General features: G+C 43.6%; 1 protein-coding gene across 3 annotated transcripts in view; it reads right to left on the bottom strand.

The window, feature by feature from the left end:
• The window catches only part of LOC138627565 (trinucleotide repeat-containing gene 6A protein-like), a 31,995-nt gene extending 6,734 nt beyond the window's left edge, over positions 1–25,261 (bottom strand). For 2 of the 3 annotated variants that reach the window (XM_069709985.1, XM_069709987.1), the window contains exons 1-14: positions 25,083–25,261; positions 23,541–23,592; positions 16,890–16,988; positions 9,310–9,638; positions 8,472–8,519; positions 5,023–7,065; positions 4,702–4,900; positions 4,141–4,613; positions 3,873–4,004; positions 3,572–3,724; positions 1,283–1,507; positions 910–1,076; positions 742–819; positions 224–391 (exon numbers count right to left, since the gene is read on the bottom strand). In XM_069709985.1, coding sequence (XP_069566086.1) covers positions 224–391; positions 742–819; positions 910–1,076; positions 1,283–1,507; positions 3,572–3,724; positions 3,873–4,004; positions 4,141–4,613; positions 4,702–4,900; positions 5,023–7,065; positions 8,472–8,517 — 3,684 coding nt within the window. In that variant the 5' untranslated portion in view covers positions 8,518–8,519; positions 9,310–9,638; positions 16,890–16,988; positions 23,541–23,592; positions 25,083–25,261. The remainder of the gene's footprint in view (positions 1–223; positions 392–741; positions 820–909; positions 1,077–1,282; positions 1,508–3,571; positions 3,725–3,872; positions 4,005–4,140; positions 4,614–4,701; positions 4,901–5,022; positions 7,066–8,471; positions 8,520–9,309; positions 9,639–16,889; positions 16,989–23,540; positions 23,593–25,082) is intronic. The other variant, XM_069709986.1, reaches the window with a different exon arrangement.
• Positions 25,262–26,020: the final 759 nt, after the last annotated feature.

Here is a 26,020-nt window from a genome sequence, read left to right as displayed (position 1 = left end):
TGAAACATCCCGTTCAAAAGCAACGCATCAGATGCAGTGTGTCAGAACAACCACTGTGGGGCACAACAGGGCTGAGAGAACGCAGCCAGATGCAGGACACCCCCTCCGCTCCACACCTACCTCATCATCATCGCCATATTGGCAGAGCCGCAGCTCGAGCCTCTCTGGGCAGTATTTTCTTCAACCCTACTGTGGCACACTCACTGCTCATGTTTCGGCGTACCTTGTCATAGTAAGAACTGCGATCCATGGCAGACTCCTTGTGGAGCTGGTGACGAGACCCGGGGTTCTTCCCCATCACTCCGTTGAAGTCTCCCATGCTGCCCATGTCCATGCGCTTGTCCTGCACCATCCCTGCTCCGGTCTTCATGGAGTCGTCAGGAGAGTCTCTCTGCAAGACGAGAACAAGGGATTATAGAGACAGAAAAGCAGACGAACATTGCATCAGGGGATAATGCATTTAAAAAACGAAACGCTGAATGAAGTGCAGCAGCCGCAGAGACCAAATTGGATGCAACCACAGATGTAAAATTGTCAGGCTTTTCCTGGTGGAAACTATAAGGCTGCTCCTGAATTCTGATCAGAAACAAGTGTTAAATGTGGTTATTTAATAAAAGTCATACTTCTGCTGCTGTTATAGTTTATGTTTTTGCTTCCGACACACAATTGTTATGATAATATTAAGTCAACACAACCATGTAAATACACCTTATTTGGAGGTGAAAGAGAGATCGTACTCACAGAGAAGTTCATGCTGTTGAACTGGTTGATGAAGGGTTTCATCCACGGTTCGTCCTGTTTGTTGACTGGTTTGTTCATCTGAAACAGCAGAGAAAAGAGACGAGCTTTAACGTATATCGTGCTTTACTGTAATGAAATGTTCTCGTGTTGTGTTTGGCGGGAACAAACCTTATTGGAGCCTTTATGCTTGTAGTTCCAGGTGTTTTGGTCGTGAGACCTGGTCTCCTGTTGGCTGTTGCTCCACATGCCGATCTCCACCTCCTCTTCCTGGTCCCAGGTGTTGCCCATGGACCCCTCTTCACCACACCATGTCTCCATAGGTTTGGGACCTGGAGCTGTGAAGAAGAAGCAGGAGACAGACTCTGAACACCAACTACTGACTGTATCCGGTACAGTGTGTGTCCGCAACTTGCATTAGTCACGTCACGCACGAGCTCCATAGAAATTCTCCATTCTCGCTCGGTGCGGACTGCTAATGATTTGAACACATCATACCCTGCAGAAGGTCAGAGGTTTATTTTCATGTCCTGCGTGCACCTACCAGACTTGTGCGGATTGCCCCATCCGGGCGCAGCCTCTCGACTGTCCCTGCTGGGTTCGTTCCAGCTGCTGCTGGTGTCCATGGGCTTCCCCCTGCTGCTGCTGCTGCTGCTGTCCATGGGCTTCCCCCAGGCAGATGTACCGTTGTCCACCTTCACAGGCGGAGCAGCGGAAGCCTCCCCCCACGTTGAGGACTCCTTCGGCTGTGAGTATGGCTCACCCCAACCTGGAGAGAAAACAGAAGGGGGTACCATGAGTCAGGGCATAGTTCCTGAAATGCAGTCCTAAATCAACAGCTTACACATCATTTGTTTGTGGTGGTGGTGGTGGTGGTGGTGGTGGGGGAGGGGGGGGGGGGGATTACACATTTCTTTCCTTTGTGTCATTTCTATCAAAACACCCGTGACCCCGGCAGTCAGGTAAACCTCTGGTCTCAGCAGTTGATGGACAACATTTCAATGTTGGTGAAGTACAACAACATCATTTAAGATTTCCTCAGAGCAGTCACATGTTGAAAGGAGGGTCGCGTTACATGAGCGGTGACGAGCTCTCGCTCACATTTTCAAAATTATAATGATGCTGCAAGTTTATATAGATGATTTTCCGCTGGAATTGGAGAACAGAGCTTTAGGAGAGAGCCACAGTGATGTCCCTGGGGAACCCGGCGTTAACGCGCTTATGTAAGTGCTGTTTACTTTAACTCTGGTGGGTGTGTAAATGTCTGTGCAGGCCTTTATACCCCTTCAAATGTGAGAGCATGTGTGTTAAAGAAAGCGCATGCATGAGTTCAAAAAGCTCTGGTTACAGTTGACCACCCAGACCTGCTACTTTCACCCTCTGCGGGGGGCATTCGGGGGGATGCCTGGGATACCTCCCTGTAAAAATAGGACAGATCATGGGGTGGCCTCAGGCTTCGATGTTCCTCATGTAACAGGACGTGCTAGCAAGTACATGCGCATAACACCACAGAGAAGACACAACTTCCATATTCATGCAGGCATTTATGCAGAGATGCTACAGTCTCAATAATATAAAAGGGGGCAATGCATGCACGCACACACAGCTCACAGTAGACTCAAAGACATTTCGTCAACTCAGAACGTTTTAGTGTTCAGTACATGAACATATTCTATTAATCTTTTAACAGAATTTTTCACTTCAGTAGCCACAAAATAAAACCAAAACGAACATACACATCCTTTTCTCAACACAGTAGCTGGCTAGTTCGCCACATCCCTCCTCGCTATCCACTTAGCTCGTCCAGTTAGCTCGCTACAGCAGTAACCCTGAATAACCCCCCCCGCCCCTCCCACCCACTGCTCTCCTTCCCAGGCCCCTTCTACAGAATAGCTGCCTTGCTCGTTTTAGTCCTCCCATCTTACATTGGAACCATTTCTATTACGAAGTCGCCAGACCTCCTCCGCTCACGGTCTCTCTTGCTCTCTTTTTCTGAAACTTAACAAAAGCCTGTGTTTCTACAACAAGCAGAATTGGCGAGTGAGCGGAAAAAAAAAAAGGGAGGAGAAAAAGAAAAAAAAGGCGAATGAGAGAAGAGAAAAATCGATGCTCTTAGCATTCCAAAGGGATGACTCAACGGGCTTCACAAAAAGCCCTCAACATAGACAACACTGAAGGGAGATGGGAGGCGAATGGCTGTGCGTGTTTGGTTTCTCTCCATGCTTCTGTGCAAATTGTATGCCTTTGTGTACACTTGTGAGTGTGTGCACATCCACACTTGCTGTGTCTGTTCTGTCTAAACCCTTTCAAGGCATGATTTCATCTATCCAAAGAGAAAGTGTGGGTGAGACTTGCACCTTGTTATGCATTCTTATTGCGAACAGTCTGCACCAGAAGGCTTGCACTGACATGCTCGGGCCATTTTTAATACGGTTTCATGTCCTTACATGTTATATGTAATATTGTGTCATATTAAACCAATAAACCTAAACAAACAAACAAAAACTAACATTAATCTGCAAGTTAATACAACCCAGAGTCGCTACATGTCAGGCCTGAGCATATGAGAATCTGCACAACATGTAATGAAAATATCAAAGCAGGATAAAAACAACTGGAACATGTGAATAAGAACCAGATCTGTTGTAACCTGGCTGACAACATTTATGTGAGGCGAGACGGTAAATGGAGGCAAGTGTGAGTCTGCAGTGAAACAATCATCATTATCTTTTTTCACATGGGTGTAACTGTGTGCGCACAGATGAAAGATAAGGGTTTATATGTGCCTTAATCGTGCTGAGTAATTCATACGTGCATACATAGTCCAACCTACCAGAGTTGCAGCTTTTCTGCTGGCTGATATGCTGCATTGGCTGCACTGAGCTGTGTGCTGGGTGGGACTGGTGCTGAGAGGACGGGCCTATGGGCTCCTGGTCTGACTGACCCTTTTTGCTCCACATGTTGACAGATCCACTGCTGTGTTTGCCTAGGAAGAGAGTTCAATCAAATTTTGAGTTGTCAGCTGAAACTTAATAGCGTCAGTTAAAAATTATATGCCTCAAATTTCACACGACTCTAAACCAGGTCTTGCACAGCTCTTTTTTTTTTTAATAAATTTGTAGTGGAGTGTTTACCAGGGTCTCCCCAAGCTGCAGTTCCATCATCAATCTCCATCCTCCGACGGACAGACTCGGGAGAAGGTTCTTCCCACCCAGTCGCCACTTCCTCCTTCTGACCTACTGTAGGCATTGGGCCTCCCAGCCAGCCTGAAATAACAATAAAAGTGAGTCATGAATTTTATGCCCTCCCACTGAAAAGTCTTCCTACACTGTGTCAAAACTCTTGTTATAGAGCAAAACAAAACTAAAATGTGCAAAAAAATAAAAACAAGGAGAAAACTACCTGTGGGCTTGTTAGGACCCGGATTGCCTCTGGACATGTTGGATTCAGGACCTTTTCCCCACTCGTTAGAGGTCTTTGGAATTGTCTCACTCCAGTTCTGGGCTCCGTGGTTGTTCTTCACGGGCTCACCCCAGCCCTGACTGCTACTCTGATGATTGGGTTTGTGGACCGAGTCTCCCCAGTTGTTGCCTGGGTTTGGAGCGCCCTGGTCTGGAGTATTTGACCCTTCACTCCCTACCCAGGTGTTACCGCTGCTGGTGTTGGTTCGGCTTTGCTCACTCCAACATCCAGAGCCGGAGCGGTCACTGTCGCTGTCCCAGCCCACTGAGCCTGCACCTCTTTGGGGTTCCCCCCAGTGGCTGTTGGCCCCTGCTCTGGCACCATCTCCACTGCCACCCCAAGTATCGTTTCCATTTCCACTATTGGAACCCCAGCTCTGCTGTGGTTTGGGGGCATTAGTCCAGGTACTGGATCTAAACAATGAAGGCAAATCGGGTAAATATAAATCATAAGGATCATCTTTGAATATCAGTCAGGGCTTAAAACAAAGACAATAATTACCTGTCATCTTTGTTAATGTTGTTGCTCCAGGTGTTACTGCTGTTGCTATTACCCCTGTAGCTGGGTCCATCATCCCAGCCTCCCTGCCCACCTCCTCCATTTGATGGGACTTTGTTGTCCCACCCAGAAGTTGGTCTCTGCTCTCCCCAGCCAGAACCTCCTGTATCTGGGCCTGAGTTGCCTGGCCCACCCCCCCAGCCTGCAAGTGCATGAGAAGAGAGTGTTGGTTCTGAAAGTTTGATTCCTAGTTTGAATATTTTCATTTTTACATCTAAAATGATTTCCCACAAAAGCCAAACTTCATAGACATCATGTCCCTACCTCCTGAGGTCTGGGAGGGAGCTGCCGGTGTTGATGTGCCCCAGCTGGAGCCTCCGCCACTATGCTTTCTTTCATCTCCTCTGGGACCCTGGTGCTGTTTATTGGAAGGAGTATTGACATCCCAAGCAGTGTTCTGCCGTATGGGCGTCTGTCCCCATCCAGTGTTGGACAGAACCCTCGGATCCACATCGGTCTTGGCCAAAGCTGTTACTGTTGATGCAGGAGGGGAGGTTTTTCTTCGGGTTACCCCTGTTGACTGCTTGCCGTCTCTGTCTGAGCCGGATCGGCCTCCGGAGCTCTCGCCACTTCCCTCACTTCCTCCAGAGCGACTCCAGCCTCCAGTGACACTCCCCAAACCGTGGCTTCCAGCTCCTCCCCCTGTTCCACCAATGCCCATGGCGTCATCCTCCAGGCTCTTCCAGCCATTGTTGGCAGAGCTTCCTTTATGGCCTCCAGTATCTGAATGGTTGTTACCAGTTGTTGATCCCCATTCTCCATTTGACATCTTGTTGTTAGATGTGGAAGAAGAGGATGAGGAAGAGGAAGAAGAGGATGCACTGCTCCCCCAGAGGCGAGGTATCCCTGCTGGAGGGCCCATCGTAGTTTGGTTTCCATTTCCTGGTGTTGGGCCTGCAGACCCGGGGACTTGATTTGAGCCAACACCCCAGGGCAAGCTGCTCTGAGGCTGGTTTGGATTATTGTTGGGCCCCTGGTCCCAGCGTGGGGCCCCAGTGTTATTGTGGTTATTATTACTCTTGTAAGCAGCAGTAGAGGAGATTTGGGGGTTCACAGTGTCTGCGTTGGGGGGGCCCTTGTCTACAGGGAAGGTAGCTGCGCCCCAAGGCGTACCGAAGGCCCCAGTACCCCCCAGCTCTCCTTGGGGGTGCTGAGGGGCTGATGAGGGGTTTCCATTGGCCAGCGGACCCCCATTCCCTCCTCCAATGGAACCCCAGGAACAGTCCCCGCTGAGTTGGGGTGAGGCGGTAGAGTTTGGTGGACAAGAGGTCATTGTGGCGTTAGTAGTAGTAGTAGTAGTATTCATCATGATAGTGTTATTTGGTCCATTGGATTCAGTGTTAAGGTTGATAGGCTGCAGGCCACCATTTCCACTGTTGCTGCCTCCTAACACCTTGCCGCTTGATGTACCATTATTCATCTCGGTGTCTTCCATCATACTGCTGTTGTCTTGAGCTGCCATGCCACCCCAGCCCAGCAAGGGGCCCTGCTGGGGAGCCATACCCAGTTTGGAAGTCATCCCCTGAGCCTGTGGAGGCCGCTGGCCTGGGGACACTGGACTTGGGGCTGGATTCTGTGGCCAGGCACCATGGTTGGCATTTGGGTTTAAAGTGTTTGGGTTTAACCCTCCATTGATGCAGGGGGTGCTTCCGCCGGTGGTGCTCACATTGCTGCCTGATTGGGCACCCCATACACTGCTGTTACTAACAAGCTTGTTGTGGTTACTCATGTTATTGCTGCCAATACTATTGGACCCCGCCATGGAGTAATGCGAGGGCCCGGTGATGTTATTATTTCCGTTACTTCCGCTGCCGATGGTTCCCAGACCGCTGCCGATGGTTCCCAGACCGCCACCGATTACCTGGCGGCTGTTGCCGTTGCTATCTCCATTCATAGAAACGCCGACCATCATGGTGGAACTCATCAAAGAGGAGGAGGGGGAAGGAGCTGCAGAAGACACGGAGGAAGAAGCATTTGCTGACATCATCGTCACTGTCGTCGCAGCAACAGCGGCAAGGTTTTTCTCTGAGCCGATTGAGGAGCTAGAGTCTGCGTCCATGCATTCTGATGCCAACTCTGGGTCTGATCCTGACCCGCAGCCAGAAGAGGAAGAAGAAGAGGAGCAAGAAAATGAAGAGGAGGAAGGAGGCCAGACGGAAGAGCTGGTTGAAGAAGGGTTATTGGGTTTGTCGGTACTTCCGTCCACTAGGACTTTGCCCCAGTTGCTGTTGCTATCACCGCTGCAGGGAGAGCCAGAGGACCAGGGGGAAGGTTCATACTGCGAGTCCAAGCCAGGATGCTCCAGACCTGGAGAGAGACGGTGGACATGGCAGACAATACCGTTAGATTGAAGATTGTAAAATATGCTCTCATTCTCAAAACCCAAGAATTTACAGAAGCATTTAAGAAAGTTGCTGGTTTATTATTGCCAAAAAAGTGATGACACCAAGATCTACTATATAAAATAAATAAATAACAGATTTGGGGTTTAAAGCCCTCATTCACACTTGCTTTTATATTTTTCTATTCGCTCCAGGTTTGAGCTGCCCAACTGTTCTGGATGTGATCGCTGCCAGGCCTTTGCCAGGGCACAGCTGCCACCATTTTGTCCCCACAGCAGGACCCAAAAGCATGCCAAAGTTATAAACTAGGATTCAGTGAGGCGGAGGACGACTATCAGCAGGAGAGGAGGGATGGAGGACATAGGGGAGATGGCAACCGAGTGTGAAAAGAGGGTGGGTGAAGAAAATGAGGGGAGGAGTTGGTGGCTACTGAAACAATTCAGACTTGGTTTAAACCTTTTTCCAAATATAATTCAACTTCTCACTCAACATGTCTGCAACTCAGACCTGGCAAGTGTCTAAAATTAGACCTGACAGACCACATCTGATTTTGCTATCACGATCATTATCCACACACTCAATAAGTCGCAATGCTTAGTGCTTCAATCTCCAATGCTAAAACAACCCTCTGTTATTTTGTAGTTTTATCAGCTATACTTTGCAGTAATCTACGTCACTCAAACAGCATTCTTGCAGTGGGAAACCCACGTTAATGAATTACTTTTGATACCACTGTTACTTATTCATCAGGGGAGCCTTCAGACACCAAATTCTTACAGTGTTCCCAAAAGGCCACTCAAGTTTGGTTTACCCGAAAATACATTGTTTTTGACATTTTTGACAGGAAGTTAGTGATTTGAGACACTTGAATGACGAACTAGACTGCAGAGTATGAAAGAAAAGCATCTGAGCTTTTGGTTTGTGATCAAGCATCTAAAAAAATAGAGCCACAGTTTGATGAGCGGGTGCGCCTGTTTTTCTTTGATGTGTGGCCCTTATAGATGTATAGCATTGGCTCTGGGGCAGCTCGGCACTGTCTCTCAAACCAGTTGGCTTCCTATTTCTGGTCCTTCTAGTATCTCAATTTTAAAGTCTCTCATAAAATGGTTGCCAGCTCTCACCACTTATCGTGTTTACTTGCCAAGTCTCCTCTTGCACACTTTGACATCCACTTTCTCACTCATTTATCTCTCTCGGTCTCACTGATATGCCATGAATAAAATGCATCATCAGTCAAGGTCAGGTCAGGTCAGGTCAGACTCCATCTACCCACTCTGACGATTTCTCAGCAAAGAGCCAAAATAAGACACCAGGAGGAAGAATGAAATGCAGAAGAACGAGTAAAAAATAAAGACGGCCATGTGTAGTCACCTGTTTGATTAGGGGAGTGGCTGACGGAGTCCCGAATGGGAGCCATGCCTGGAAACAAATAGAGGAAAGACTGTCAAACAGACTGAGGAGGAGTTAAGAGACAGAGGCAAGAAACAAGAAACAAGCAGAGAGGGGAGGTGTTAGCAATAGTGGGGACAAATACGTCATTTAATGAGAATCAAGCAAACATAAAAGAAAATAAGAGTGTTAAAGTCAGAAAGGTTCAAAGTAAGAAGGACTTGCAAGTACGAGAGTATTAGTGGTCAGTCGCTGCTGGTTTCTGAACTGAAGTTAGTTGTTGGTTATCCAAAATATAACAAAAAGGAATCAAATACTTGTACATGCAGTATTTAGGGATACTTTTAGTTATACTACTTCTCAGTTAGGACGTTTTTTCCTTTAGCTAAAAATGCTTCAGACAGATAACAGGATTACTGCACAACACTAAGCAGCTATACATGTTTCTATTACGGAAATATTCGATGTATTTTGTTGAATATTACTGATTGTGACAAATGAATCGTGGTTTTGGAGAAGCCACCCCTCTGAACCAATCACAGTCTTATGAAAATTAGAAACAGTTTCTCTCACTACACGGCTTTTACGCAACCGTTTGGGATGGAAGCACAAGAAGAAACTCATCAGGAGCTGTGACTGCGAACACACCCACATGTTAACATTTACTGCCATTTAAATGTAATTGTACAATAGTTTTCTTGTTGTATTCAAGAATGAGATCACTGGCAGACAGTGATCTCATGTAGGCTAGTGTCCCTGTAAGAAAGGGGAATACAGATCTGACTGAACGGAGGCCACTGCCTTTGCTCTTTTCTTTTACCTCTGAGTGCTGCTGGTGGCTGCAGCTCCTGGCTGGGCAGGAGGGCGTCCCCGGGTTGAGTGGAGAACAGGTGACCTGTGGTTCCCAGGTCGACACAGGGGAGGTCAAAGGTTAAAGCTCAGAGAGCACAGCCTCAAGGGTCTGAGGTGAGGAGGCAGGGCTTGTCAGAGTGGGCAGCAGGCTGATCAGGCCCCCTTGGCATTGCTGAGGACTGTACAGGTGTGTTTGTGTGTGTATGTGTGTGCGGATGTGTATATTTTGTGTGGGGAGGGGGAGGGGGGGACGTGGTTCAGATTAAGGACTCTGTCTTGACTCAGTATGCTCTGGCACTGCAGAGAAACAAAAAGACAAAGGAGGAGAAACAGTGGGTTAGTTGCACATGTTACAAAGATATGATCAATAACTTCACAGATAACCAGCTTGTAAACCTCTCAACCACAACGCTGACGAGCATCCACAACAACCCTCGTATGTTTCATGGAACACACACACACACACACACACACGCTTTTATTTCAATACACAACAAATCATTTCAGCATGTGACAAGCAAATGAACCAACATAGCCACTTTCTTTAGTTGAGGTCTATCTGAAAACTAACTGATTTACAGCAACACTTGGTTATTAGTGTCATGTGATTAAACCCTGATGTGTTTTCATTAGATAAAGAGGTGTTGCACTTCCTTTTATTTGCTTTGTGATAGAACAACAGGGGAATCCACCTTAACGACTGACTGAGGAACGAATGCTTAAGTCGTCATCGTCAACGATGACCACAAGGTGGTTTGCAGTACAAATGGTTTTGATGCAGAACAAAACGTTTCTTGCACCACTGAAAATGACAAAATTACAGAGCTTTGTGTTTTCTTTGGCTTGCTTGATGTCGTCTTAAAAATCAACAACTTCCACCAGCTCACGACACAAACAGCAGGTCACTGTTCTTATGGTCTCCACGTGGCAACCGCTTCGCCGTCATAGCTTCAAGGTGAAGCTGCACGCTTGGTTAAATTGTTCAGAGCACAGCTAATGCGGTTACATGTGTTGGCTTCTGTTTTGCCAGAGTTGCCTGTGGTGGCACATCCACTGTGCCGACGCAATTATGTATCACAGTTAATGACAAGGACTGTGTGAACATGCCCTTTTCTTCATCCACTGTTGTCTTCCTCCTTCTCCTAGTGAAGGAGTGGGACAATCATGCGAGTCAGCTAGGTTAGTCACAAATGTACCACGAAGAACACAGCTTCTCCTCTTCAGGGAGGAGGGAAGGGGGTCAATGTCTATGGGTAAGACTAGCTTAGGGTTATACAACAGGCTTAAAGCTGGCAGCGATGCACGAGGACGCAGAGGCAAGGAAAACCTCTTATCCCGGTGCAAAGCAAGAGAGGTGACAAGGGTACAAAGACAAACCAGTATAAGGAGCATGAGGACAAAGACACGAATCAACACAGGAGAGGGACAGATACTCTTCAGTGAAAATGGACCAGTGCGTTTGACAGCAAGAAGTAAAGTGTGTGTGTGTGTGTGTGTGTGTGTGTGTGTGTGTGTGTGTGTGTGTGTGTGTGTACACGTCTCCTGACCTTCTCTTAGTGCAGGTTAGCGAGTGTGTTAGCTCTCTCTGCCTGCTGCAGCAGTACACAGGTCTATTTATAAATCTCCAGTTCAAATAGCAACCACTCTTTTCACTAGCCAACATGATTAGAGAACAAACAAACCTACGTGGACAACAAGCAAGTGTGAAGACACAGTAAAGCATATGTGTTTGGAGGCTGTGCTACGAGTTGTAACAATTTAAAATGGTTCAATGACAACTGGTGGGCTTTATACAGCGAGAATGAACTCTTTCCAACAAAAATAAATGCATTCCTGGTGCAATAGATATCAGGAGAAAGTTTTCCTTTCGTCCCATGAAAGCACACAACACATTGACCAGACACACTTAACTGAGGCCAAATCCCACCTTTATTAACTCATAACTCACTGGCTAAAACTGGGCTTACTGCCAGCATCTCGACATACAGCCTGCCAGAAGCTGCTTAACCACCCTCTGGAACAAATCAAAAATTAGACTAAACAATGATGTCATCATTACAAAAAAGTACAAGGAAAAAGTTCCAAACATATTTTAAAGGTAAAGTACAATCCAAAAGAGAGGAGTTCGTCAAAGAAAACCATTAAACTCAATACAGAGAAATACAGAGGTTAAACTGTAGAAAAAGACCTGCTGCCTCCAGCACTGAAAGGGCTGTTTACTTCCATGAATCTGGTCTCAACCTTCCCACATGGAAAGACCTCCGTCAACCTCAAAGCATCGCAGCTATGCAGGGAAACCCATTTATCCTTATTCGGCAGTGTAAACCAAATAAATCATGAAAGATATTTTACTTGAGGCGGTGTTTATCAAGGGACTGAGCGTTAGTGGGTGGGAGGAACAATTTCTCTGACAAACACGGCAATCTAAAAATAAATAATTTAACTGTATTATCTACATGGCATTGTGCATGTGTCCAATAGAAATGATTGGACAAATAGACAACACATTTTCTGGCTTCATCCACTCAAAGTGAAGATATGGTTCTTTTACTTTGAATGTAATAGTAAACAACCTTTTTGGATTATTTTCCAGACAAAACAAGCAACTTGATCAAAACACCTTTGGCTTTCTATATGTTTTATTTTCTCTATTTTCTGACATTTTGTATTGACTGAATGAATACATCTATCAAGAAAATAATTGGCACAATAATCCGATGAAAATCACCATTAGCTGCAGCTTTAGTGTCGAGTTAGCAGGGGTTATAACAAAAGGCCTTTTTTTTTAGGATCATGTGATTATCACAACAACCATCGTGGTTTTTGTTTTTTTGTTTATGAAATAGTTAACATCTCTCAACCCTAAGGTGTATAAGAAGTTCACAGCTCGGTACATAGAGTACAGTTTGTTCCCCTTTCACCCTTTCGTCCATCTGAGAACGCCTTTCATGAGGGCCCCTGGAGTTGGCAGCAACTAGATTGTTGCTATCATCTTACAGAGAGAGAGAAGAGAGCGGAGGGGGAGGGAATATAGGGACAAGACACAAACAGGATGGAAAAAAAAGGAGAGAAATGTAGACAAAAGAACAAAAAGAAACCGCTGATATCAAAGGTGAGGAGGAGGAAAGACAAGAGGAATGTGAAATACGAAGAACAAAGCAGCTCCGGCTGCAGCTGAGGCTGAAGAGAGGAATGCAGCTGCAGCTTCTAACATGTAGAAGAACTCCTTCAAGTCAGCAGCACATGAATCCAGTGCAGTACATGGTTCACTGAGCACACGGAGCAAGAGGGAAACCGGAGAGAGGCAAAGTGTCCAACATGCACGAGCCTTCAGAGGTGGAGAAAAATCAATAGAACACTTCGGCCCCAATTTCTCCATTTCCACGTTACGTAAACTAAAATGAACCGTGGGAGTAAAACAGAGGAGGATCACAACCGAGGTACATCTGAATAGATATAGATATCAAATGAAGCTATATCTCCTTCATGGGTTGGATGCTATTTGAGAGTCTGGAGTATCCAGGGAACCAGATGGACTGTTATCAAAATGTTATTGTGAAAGAAGTGAGGCAGACATTTTACTGCGTCTAAACATTTAGGAGACCTCTTAAACGTCTTAGGGTCCCTTCAAATGTCCATCTCATCCTCACAATTGATAACACTTCTTTTCCCACATATTCATAACCATGTGTGACATATATTTGCCTAAGAAGTACTCAAATGTTTACTTTGACTTGGTTAAACCACTCTGGGTGCAGTGACTGTCAACTGAACATTGTTTTCTGCTAAAGGCACCCTTCATGTGTCCTGCTGTTGCTATGCAACTGCAAATCTATTTGAAAGATGGTGCTTTGTTGCCAAAAGCTGACATATTTTCAACAACATTTGCATCCCAGTAAAACAAAACAGTCCCTCAGAAAAGTTAAAGCTAAAAAAGAAAATAGTTGCTCTCAGGGTGGGCAGTATAACAGCTATTTAAACTATACACGCAGGCAGATATGCAATATGATATGGATTTGGCTATACAGTTAGTTCAGCTATAAAACGGTATCCTTCACTTTCTTACAGATAAATAAATATTTACACGTTAAGGGGAGGTGGCTGAAGAAATAGAGACAAAGTACTGTGACAACATTTATGTAGCTACATTCTCATTTTGTCCTCATACATGGGCATGTTTCTGATCTCATTCCTCACGAGCATGGACAGATTTGTTTTTGAGGTCTATTTCTGCTAATAAGGTTAATTATCCTTTTGTTGTGGCTGATTTAAATCGCTAGTATTCTTTTTTCAAATAAAAAATATGTTTTCAATTTGACATTTTGTGCAACACGAGAGCTTTCAACATCTCTATTATTAGGAATACAATTATTTATTGTAAATGTTACTAATAAGCTTAGTTTAAATTTTTAATGTGGACTCAAAGACTTTATCGCATTATTGACAAACATACAAGCTAGAACAGAAGGTCAATGGAGGGGTAATAAAACAAGTTAATGTCAAATATAATCATGCCGAGTATGCTGCAGATTAACAACATACAGAGTGGAGTTGAGAGTGAAATCAACCCGTTTGTATTTCACTCAGCAATAACAATATTTGGGCCAACAAGTCAGTCAGTAATAGAGACAGCATGAGCAATTATCAAAAACCTGCTGAACAAGCAGAACCCAAACACTGATAATCTGCAGTCAACTCAGAAATCCATTTCAACTCCAAACCACTGGATTTTACACATCAGTGTGTCCTCCGTGTCGCGGTAATTCTAGAAACTTGTGAACAAATAAACAACAAATGCTAACGGTATGCAACGGTTGAGTCAAATTAGCTACAAGTATGAAAATAAGTTTAATTATTTACTTTCAGGCTACGACTGAGCAGCGTCTGTCCACCCGTTTCTCAGAGACCACAGAGGAGGTGATGCTGCTACAACACTAATGTAAAAGTGTGTTCCCTTTTTTAATTAAAATGTTCAAGTTGTTTACTGCAGCATTTTGCACTCCTGAATTTTCCTCCTCAGGAAGGGTTGTCCTATTAAAAAGGTTAAGAACCACTGGACTACTTATTGGTTCCCTAAAACTCTTGAACTCCAGAGTTTAGAAAGGTGCAGATCTCATACAATAAACAGTTTTGTGGCGTAATTCATCGTCTGCTGCTGACATGAAGAGACTTACAGCTCCAGTCACTGCAAGTCAGTCTCAGCTCTGTTACTGCGTTGGAGCCTTTTCATAACAAGCTCTGTATGTCTGTGTATGCAGGCGAGCTGCAGATGTAGAGATGGAAACAGATTTGCAAATTATATTCCATTTATGACATAATATATATTTGATGATTATTAAACTCAATATGATGTTTCACACAGCAAACCATCCCAAATCTGTTACCTGGAGCTTAACTATCCAGTATAGGAGCTGTGGCTAGTGAAGACCGTGTTGTCAAGGCAACATTCCTAAACACTCCCAATTCCTTTGGGCTTGTCCAAGCAGGATGACATCAGCGCCGGGAGCACATGCCCGAGTCTCTCTCAAATATGCAACTACCCCATAATAATCAATAGCAAAGCCTGGGAGACACCGGGTTGTGAAAGCTAGCAGTCTGCACCATTCCTGCTTCAGCTTCCCCTTTCTGGTGAAAGGTGAACATGAACGAGACGTGTTGAGCAAAGGACCACAGTTGTAAATTTCCGTGTACCTTTCAAAACAGTGTGCAGTGCATGAGATTGGATGTTCAGTGTGAATGTGTGCAGGAGCAGATAAGGACACTCGTCACAGTCCACCACTGTCGCGTCAGCTTTGGGAGGAGCTCAGAGGGGCTCTCTGGAGGTCGGAGGGGCTTCCACACGCACCAAAACAAATGCGGGGGGGGGTGCAAAAGCACAGGCGTCAAGTTTGGCTTGTGACTCAGTAGCTGGTTTGTCCATAACTCAGTCATGCATTTGGTTTCACAGTAACATGTTCACCAACACACCAGCTTTATCTGCACTACAAACAGTTTGAAATGAGTCAATATCAGTTTTTTGGGTTTTTTTTTTTTTTTTTTTTTACTTTCAACTTGATGTTTTCAGCTCATCAGTCTCCTGGTAGTTGAGTATGCTTTTTTTTTTTAATTTGGTACCAATTCCTATCACATATTGCCAGATTCCCATACCCACATCAAACTGCAGCAAAGAGCGTTGCGAAACTATTCCAAGCCTACGTCTATCTTGATTCGTTGATTGTTGACATAGGTTTGATCAATAAAGTGTAAGATAACGGTGAAAAATGTTGATCGATGGAATTTCTGGCATTATTGGTTGAAAGCTATTTAAAATAAATCCCAATCAGTGCAGATACATTTTTGTGGCGATTCAGAATGCAAAACAGAAATATAGAGTCAGATTCCTACTAATTAAAGACCAAAGATAACGGCCCTGCTGAGTAAGAAGAAATGATCCTATAGACTGCTGCTATAGTAAGACTCTGTTCAGAAGTGCAATGATTACACTCTTGTTATTGTAACCATTGATCTGGGCCAGCTCACAGTGCGGCATGACAGAACTCAAATATCTGAATTACTCTGTACTAAATCTAACACGACAGGAAGAGAGAGAGAAGAAACTACAGAAACAGGAAGGCAGTGAGGAAGCGGTGAAAACAAAAGTGAGAGGCAGTAATGAGCGATTGAAACATGCCGAAAGACACGCTCAAGGTCAGACTTCCTGCCTACAGGAGCCATGACAGTAGTTTCACTTGTAACAGTAGTAGGCTCGTACGAACGGCACTCAGTGGAAACTAAAGGCAATTCAGATGGAAAACACGCCGACGTCACAAGGCAAAGTACACCAGCGCTGTCATCAGAGTAAAGCACCCGGCAGGACGAGGGCAGAAAGCCTGTAACGGATCCTGGACGGTGGAGGCCAGAAAATATGGTGGAAAAACAGACACTTCTATTTTGAATTTTGAAAATGTTTTGTTTTTCTCTGTCAAGTTGATATTTTGAGCTCAGCGGTGAGCGAGTGAAGTTCTCTCCGAGATGAGGCTGCTATTTCATATGAAGCCAATTTCTATTATGTGCTGCCAGTTTCATATCGACACTAAACTGCCGCACTGAGAGTTGTGAAACTATTTTAAGCTCACAGCGATCCTTTTTACTACCTAGAGTACAATTCTGTTGATATGCAATATTAATCACATCCTTGCTTACTGTGCAGAATTAGGTGCTTAGCAAAATTGCCATTCGAACGCAGAGAGCTGGACCATTTGTAACGGCACATTGCTCATTACAGATAAATAGTCGGTTCCTACAAGAAGCAGTTGCTGATTAATCACAATGAGTCCTCACAGAGAACAAAGCCTTGCAAAGGCAAATCAATACAAATAGTTAAGACTTAGTGCAGAGCAACAGCATTACCTTTACAAACTTTTAGTTCAATCATTTTTGTCCATGTTTCAAATTTCCCGAATGAATAACTCCCATTAAAAAGGCCGTAGATCAAATGAGCGACTGCCGTTTTTGTTTTGCACCCTAACCACAAACACAACTATCCCCCGGCTCCTGACCTCGTCTCACCTTGTGTGCAGTCCTGTATCTTCGTATCCTCCTTCCTCGTCACACTCTCCGTCTCTCTCTCTCTTCCATCCACTGTTCGTCCCTCTGTGGGCGTGTACCCTGCAGACAACAGTAGGAGATACTGTTGCTGTCATTTATAATTGCTTACAATGTATTTCGCAACACTATTTTTTTGTTTTTTGTAAATCTGATTACTTGTCCACTAAAACCCAGCCAAAGTTTAGCGAACAAAGGTTGAACTTGGATACAGGTTATTATTCAGCACAGATAGATTGCCATGGCGGCTGGAAAGTCAATTTGAAAGCAATATACATTTTATTCAAGCGAACATCATTTGTTCACAAGGACAATACAAATCTACTGTCAGCAGACTAAATGGACCGTCACATTAATGTCAAATTTATTAATTATCTTTCAGGTGGAAGCCAGAAGACTCGGATACACTGTTGTACCAAAGTTATTTTTACTGGAAAGTAAAATGATATTTATTATATCTATCAATTCTGCAATTGTGTCTTTTATTAAGCAAAAATCCCCCCAAAAAGTTCCCAAAACTGCCAATTTTAAATTGAATATCTCCTAAAACAGAAAGTGCTGCACCGACACATAACCAAAGAAACATTTTCAGTGCTCTTGACAGATATTATTCTCTTTTCGGTCTACGGAAAAAAAAAATCTTCCAATTAGTGCTCTATTAGTTTGTAATCAGACGGTGTCTTCTCCCTCAGTGAGTGTTGAGTTGAGCTTCACTGGTTGTGGTCGGTGTGCCATTTAGCCTGCAGGAGAAAGCTGCAGGCTGCAGTCTAATCCGATAATGGGATTACAGCACAGCACTTACCTCAGGTTTACCCACAGACACACAGAGATGCTGAAACAACTCAGACGGACACCACAGCTGCTACAGTAAATTTGTAATAATTTGGCACCATTTGAATTTGAAAATTGCGCGGCGTCTCACGGAAAGACTTTTGTTTTATTTTTAAACATTGTGAAAATAAATATTGCACTTAATTACTTTGACACAAACGGAGGCTTCGATTCATCAACTCATTATCATCAGTTCAGAATTACTGCAGATTTATCACCCAGCAACTGTAAATCTGATGCTTCCTTAAGGGGCTCCTACAGAGATCCTGAAATACTGCAGTAAAGAAGACCCTTGTTACTCCGGCAATTCATTTTTACACTGAACCAAACACAGCAGGCGTAATACTGCACCAGCGTGACATTTCAGATAATATGCCAGCGCTCTGGAAGTCTAGTCCGACGCTAAACGGGATCTCGTAGTCTGTGGAAAAGGGAAAGCCGGGATTGCAGTGATTCACCTCCAAGACCTTTGCTGCCAGTTTAACTGCAGAAAAACAAATGACCCCATTATACCGACTAATGAAATAATGGTGCAACATTTCCACCTTGAAAAGGAAACAGGAAGAGGCTACATTTACAGTGATGTTGACTAATCATGATTGTGTTTAATGATAAAAAAAAATTACTGCTTTTTGACCTGAAAGAAACCATCAAATCTGACTTGTGTAGTTGTCGTCAGAGGTCCATGTGGAAATACTGATAGTGTGTAAATATTACAAAGAAAAATGAGCTTCCGTAAGTAGACGTGATGAGAGCTGATGAAGCAGCTGTTCAGCCCTCTGTATCTCTTAAGAGAAAGAAAAAGCCATGTACATCTTCACTACATGCTCATAGTTTGAGTTTTCGTGGTTGATCCCACGATGACCAGTGAATGACCTGTGACTGATCTGGAAAATCAGGCTGCAGCGTGTGTTGCAGTGTAACTCCATCAAAAGTCACTCGGGTCACAACTTTTCAAACGATACCCTTCGGGGCTTCAACTCTCCCGAATGATTCTGGTCAACATGTTTAAAAGGCGACTCCAACCAGCTGTTTGTTCTGATCTAGCTAAACTAAATGCATTCAGTTGCTAATTGCACCCTCTTTGCTGCCACCTTCATACACCACCCTCTGTTCACCCCCTCCGCCCCCTACTCCTTCTTCCACTCATTTCCAGCCATCAAGTGCTTCAGCAGATGGTTCTGGGTTCAACAACAACAACAGCGGAGCATGGTGGGAGCCCTCCTGGAGAGCACACAGACACACCCGACAGCATCTGTTTATGAATGGGCCAACAATTGCCCATCCCCCGACAGATACAGCTGACAGAGGGAGGGGGCACCGCAAGTCACCAAACCAAAACAGGGGATACAGAAGAACAAGGCAGGCCGAACAGGAGGGGGGAGAGAAAAGAAGAGGCCAACCAACTGCAAATATTTATCGTGGTTTGTTTTATCCTATTCTACCACCGGATAGTACTCAAAATAATTACAGTGTTTTAGCCTGCAGTAAACAGCTGACACTTATTACTCAATCTGCCAAATAAATATATATTTATATAGATGCCACCAGATCCCAGGGGGCATCTATAGGTTGTTTGTTTTGCTCTGACCACCGGTGCAAAACCCAGAAGTATCCAATATTTATTACAACATTTCATAACATCGAAGCAGCAAATGTTTGATACGGTTGATAGAGTTCAACAATTACTTGATTAAAAGTAGTTGGTGAAGAACTTTGTTAATTATCCAACCAAATAATTAACACTACACTTTCATAGAGTAATGTTCTGTCATTTTACCTGTTCAGAAAATTCCCTCTATATCATGAGTTACTTCTTACCTGCTCTAGTTCAATGTGCGGAGTCTGGAAAGTACAACCACTATAAATGAGGCCAGTTGAAGGGATGTAAAATTAGTCCATCTTCAGAAAGTTTGACATGTGCAGTTATAGTCACAGCTATAAGGTTCTTTGATGTGTAAATAAAATTTTAACTGATCCTAAGCAAACACCAAACAAATAATCACACTGTTGTTGTCGAGCGGCAGCGAAACAGACAAACAGTCCGACTTGTTCTCCTCGGAGGCCTCTATGAACGTTAATAATCAAAACCTCATGCATGGATTATTTTCAGTCAGAATAAAAGACCATCTTGTGCTGTTCACAAACACAGCTACTTTTATTCTGCGGCATCTTTTTTTAAAGACAATTTCAGAGACGCCACCCGGCTGCTGAAGAGGGACGGCTCTCTAAAAATATCTCATCTCTAAATATGGTCTTTGTTGTTTTTAAAGTGGATAAAATAAGGTGGACAGTGGATTCCATTATTAAGCACATACTTCTTGGGTTTTCCATCTTGAGACAAAAAAGGGGACGGAGAGGGATAAAGAGCTGCAGTCGGATGAAAGATGAGAACAATAGTTGTTAAAGGTCACTCGTGATTTTATGTATAACTCCATCAAGAGCCCAATAACTACATTTCATATGGCTACAGAGAGGAAACACGCTGGGTCACAATATGCCGACTACGGGTCCTCATTCCAGCTCTATTACTTCACTTTGGGCTTTCTATTAGCTTTAGAGGATTTGCTACGTTTGGGAACGTTCAAAGCTTCTGTTACTCTTGAGATTCACAGTAAAGCACAGATTTCGCTGCCACCCACTTGCCCTTTCTGTGAACCTCTCCATGCCTGCTGTCAAATACAGCTGAAAGACTTTAAAAATAATCAAACTATATCGGGGTTTCTGAGGAGGTAGCGACCAAAAATCGGAGGCTTTAAACTCTTGCATCCGAGGACCCTGTGGGAGTAGGCATGCGGGGAAACCAGCATGGGCGGTTAAATTTGTAGGAGACGGTATTGATTGCGAGCGTAGCCTAGTGTACGGTGCCATCTTCACAGAAACACACCAGACATACACCCAAACATAACCCGATAGGCAGGAGCTTCTCCAAACACACATGCAGAGATTTGTCTGTCCCTGAAGAACAAAAGCCAGAAGGTAGTCGCGTGGCTAATTTGCATGGACAACAGCACGTCATTTGCATCAATTTGCATTCGTATGTTCTCACAGTGGCTCCACAATGGGAGGCTCCGACCAGGAGAGCCGCCACTTAATTAGCAAATGACATGAATGAATATCTCCTAGTCACAAACAGCCCAACAGGGAAGGATTTGTGAGCCTGAGGTTGCAAAATGTGACGTTTCCAGCCTAGCTGCATTAAATCTGCTGTTTCCGGCAGTCAAAATGAGGCCAGTTCATTTCAGGTCATGGTAACTTAAGAAAGGTAATATAATATTTCTGGCTGGGGAAAAAAAAAAAAAAAAAAATGTAAATTATGCTGCTGGCCGAGAAAGGAGGGGAAGGTGCTAATTTAAGGTTTGTTTCTAATTTTACAAAGTTAAAGTTAAGAACAAAGGAGATCGTTTTAAACAGCACATCCATATTTCACAAACCGCAAGAACTGCAAATAAGATTTTCTTGCTTCTTTTTTCTTCCAAAAGATTGACATGTGGCATCAAGTGCAGAGAAAATGACCACAGTGCAAATGCTTCAAAGGGTCACAATTTAGAGATTTTGTTGTACACGTCTAAATATAAATTCACCGTGGCAATAAAAATAGATTTGAGGTCAAAGTTTTCGAAAAACCTCGGTCTGTTTCAAACAACTCACCATGTCAGCGACACTGATTCAAACTGCAAAGACGCCGCTGACGATCTACACGACTAAACAACTTGTTTACATAAAACTGGCTTTGTGTGGTTCACATCCTGCCTTCAAAGTGCAACTGCATCAAATGCCCCAGTTGTGTGCCTTCTTGTTCCAGTCTCATGACCCTCTGCAGGTGTGGCTTTATTGCTCAGAGAGAGGCAATGGTCATCTACCTTATCCCCAACCTTTGCAACATCTCAGGAATTTATAGCACTGCAGTATTAGATTCCAAACACGACAATCTCAACTCGGCAGTCATTTTATGTGCTCCTGCTTTAAAACCTCATAAACGCAATGGGAAAACTCTTTATATCTTTTTAGACTGGAGGGAAAACATCTTCAGAGCACAGTAATTTGGAGAGTCTGTCTACGCAACCAAAAGTTAAAGTGACGGGAGACAGCATTTCTTTTTCTTTTACAAAGGAAATGACACGCTTCACAACTAATTATATTACTTTTTCATTGTATTTAAACGACAAAATGCCCACAAGCACTAAACTGGGGTGGTTTGTGTTGTTTTACCCGAATGGTGCATCTTTATCTAGAAAAATGACTCAGTGGGGTTTTACTCATGCATAACTAAGGCGCTTCAGAGTAGGAGTGCTTCACATTTAGCCCTGAAGATGTAATCCCCACTGGTGCCACACAAGTATCAAATTTATAATACTGTCATTTGCCTTTTATAGAAACATCCGCCAAATGCCATCTGTAAACTTCAGGGCAAGACTTCTTTTTGAACATATAAGCAAACCCACTTTCCCAAATCTAAATGATCTAAAGTAAGCAGTGTGGTTTCAAGAAAAGAAAAAAGCATTACAGGATGCGACTTTTGTCCAAAATCCTCCCTTGCTTTATATCTAAAGGGTATTAATATTGCTTCCTCTTACATTACTAAGCTGCAGTCACACACACACACACACACACACACACACACACACACACACACACACACACACACACACACACACAGCTGGAAAATATGCTCCAACACTAGGAAAATGTGAAACATCATCAGTTAGCTGTAGCAACCAAGTCCAAACAAAGTAGCATAATAGAATACCTTACAAAGCCAGGCAAACTATTAAACACAACAATTGCATTGCTGAGGAGGGACAACAGGGAGGGCGCTAAAGGAGAGAAAACCGCATTAAATCCCTGGACAGTTCACATGCTTTCTTTGCGTTATTCAAATTAATTTTATAAACATTGACAACAGCAGATACTTCCGACGATCATAAGAGCACCGAGTTGCTCAACCAGATTGAGGAAATTGAATAAGAAAGATTGATGAAGAGATACGGCTCTAAAAACAGAAAACAGCTTCAGCAGGTCCTTTAGAGTGAGTTGATGAACTAGTTGTGGTCCACTGCTCTATTGTGTGCCTGCATGTGGACCAACTGTATGAACACAATGAGCTGCACAAACATCTCTCCACACACAAAACATCAGGACGCTGGCTTCTCATTTAGCGATTTTAAAACAGCAAAGCTTACTCAGCACAATGCGGCCTAGACCAACCCAGACCCTCCAATTCAATTCAAACGGAACTGCATGTGCTTGCATAAGCAGGAGCTGCCCACCCTGTGTCCCTCTGACACCCCTCCCTCCCCCTCCACTCACACCTTTAGTAACTCACCACACAGAGGACAAGAGAAGTAGCTAGAAAGCTGATATAAATTGGTGCCCTTACATTGATTCATTCAGTTTCTACTTTATTATACATCTAAACTAAAATTCATATGTTCCTGCCATAAATCCCACCTTCATGAAAGCTACTATATACAGTTTGTGTTGTGCTGCAATGATTTACTAAAAGTTGTTCCCGTTACTCGGCTGTAACCTCATTAATATATAAATATCTGCTGGTATATACAATCAACTGCACAAAACACTGGAGTCGACAAAATGACCAAACAATAGGTGTCCAACTTATTTTAAGTTTATTAAAAAAAAAATTTTTTTTTTTTTTTTTTTAAATCACCTTCATGAAAGTCAGATAACGCACGACTGTTATATTAAACAGCATTAGTGTCTGCCAGGTGTCCCAAATACACTGTAAACTGCACGTACGTGTGTTTAAGTCTGCACACTGACCTGTTAAGATGCTTCAGTTTCTTTGGTGGCAACAGCTTCCAATTCCAAATCTCTGGAAGAGAAACGGGAGAAAAGAAATCTTATTTATCAAACACCCGAGAGATCACGCTGCCATAAAACAAACCAGACTCACAAATAAAAGTTCCCCCCTGAAATGAGGGTGCGTTTATTTATTACAGTTTATCGTGATTAAAACCACAGTGTACGATAACTACACACGTCACGGGGCGACACAGGTTTGAAATGATAAACACAACAGCACATGAGAGAAGAGATGCACCTCCCTCTGCACGCACACGCACGCACACGCACGCACACACACACACACACACGACGCAAGACTTCAGACTCGTCATTAATTGCTGCAGGAAAAAGTATTTCAAATAGTCGATGTGGAAATGCAGGTTGAACTGCATGACGGGGCTGTGCACGACGCAGGTGCGTTCAAAACGCAGGTCCCACAAGGTAAAAGGAGAACCTGAGTGAAAGTGATTGGTGAATAAAATGAGTGCGTGTAGGTCAAAGTTGCAGCTCGGGTCCTGATCGGCCATTATCTCAGCTGTTGCCCGACTTACAGTCTTCACCAACATGGCTCCTCTCTCTCTCTCTCTCTCTCTCCGGTGGGTTTTCCAGTGCAGCCGGAAACAACGTCCGTAGCACGGCATCGCATTACAGTCGATGCAATTAAATTATAAAGGTGTTTTTTTGTTGTTGTTGTTGTTTTTTTGTCGTGTTTGCAGGATTGTGGGTTAAAAAAAAAAAAAAAAAAAAAAGAATAATCCGACTGCACGCCCGGAGCAGCGGAGCTAACCAGCTGATTAAAGCTCTGCACGTTCACAGTTTCACGACCAAATGTACGTCGTTTAAAAAAAATATATAAAAAAAAAAACATGTTTCACCACCAAATGCACATGATTTAATGACATTCAGGACGCCCCGTGTCCTGGATGTAAGTGACCAAAATGCCGGACAGTCTCGTCGCAGTTACCGCCGAGCAACCTGCGTCGTCAAATTAGCATTGCTGCTAACGTAGCGGCTAGCGAACTTTAACTGGTCTTCGTTACAAACGGGGACGTTTGTCCCGATTCATCCTATTTATGAACATCAAATGAACAAACAAGTGAAGGTTATTCACGAACAAATCCGCGAAAGCAAATCACCCGCTAACGAAACGCAAGGACGGTGTAATCAGAAATGTAAGCAGACCAACGCTAGCACTAGTTAAGTGTTAGCACAAGGTTAAGCTGCGAGCTCGTCCGCCGTTTTTTTTTTTTTTTTTTATTATTTTTATTTAAAAAAAAACATTCAGTCGTCTGCGTGTAAACACGGACCCGCTTTACCTGTCGGTGCATTTATAACCTGCAGCGCAAACCGAGCCACCAAATGTTGGACAGAAGACCAGCTGGTCAACTTTAGCTCGGTCACGGCTAACTAAACAAACAGCTCCGGACTCTCTCTCTCTCTCCCTCCTGGTACAGTAAGCTCGATAAAAACCACATAAAACGACCTCCGACCGAGAAAACACCGTGAAAGCAAACTCACCTCATTGAAGTATAAAGTGCAACAGAGTGGAAAGGAAAGCCGACTGTAAGGCTAAAGAAATTCAACGCGTTTTGCAGCATCTACGAGGGGAGGCATACATCCTGCGTAATCGCCATTTTCTTCACTCGCTGCTGGATAAACCTTCTTTCACTTGTGCTCTCCTCTCTCTCTCTCTCTCTCTCTCTCTCTGCATTCACTTTAGCTCAGGCTGTGTGTGTGTGTGTGTGTGTGTGTTTCAAGGAGGAGGAGGAGGAGGAAGGGGGAGGAGGAAAAGGAGGACGGAGGAGGAGACGCAGCAGGAAACGCAGCCACCACTTCCTCTGACTGAAGTATCAAACACAAGACGAAACGTACCGAAACGGCATCGAGAGAAATGAAAAGTAAAAGCCAATCAACGCCAATATGAGTCCTTGTTAATGAGAAGCGCCTCGGTCACTTTGAACGATCTGTGAGAAGCAACTCCCCTCTGCACCATGAGGTCAACATAGGCTTTCACTGTTTTCATTCAAGATTGAAGTTTTCCATGGAGAAAAAAAAAAAGTAGTAGTGGTATATATCATCAAAAGTAGTTCTATATATATCATCAAAAGTAGTTCTATATATATCATCAAAAGTAGTTCTATATATATCATCAAAAGTAGTCATATATATATCATCAAAAGTAGTAGTATATATATCATCAAAAGTAGTTCTATATATATCATCAAAAGTAGTCGTATATATATAAAAGTAGTTCTATATATATCAAAAGTAGTCGTATATATATCATCAAAAGTAGTTATATATATATCATCAAAAGTAGTTCTATATATATCATCAAAAGTAGTTCTATATATATCATCAAAAGTAGTAGTATATATATGATCAAAAGTAGTCATATATATCTCATCAAAAGTAGTCGTATATATATACCATCAAAAGTAGTCGTATATATCTCA

Source organism: Brachyistius frenatus, unplaced genomic scaffold, assembly GCF_029030835.1.
Source record: "Brachyistius frenatus isolate BFR_SWC_R1_liver_20210118 unplaced genomic scaffold, ASM2903083v1 Contig_88, whole genome shotgun sequence".
Lineage (NCBI taxonomy): Eukaryota > Metazoa > Chordata > Actinopteri > Embiotocidae > Brachyistius > Brachyistius frenatus.
This window is presented reverse-complemented; position numbering and strand designations above follow the sequence as displayed.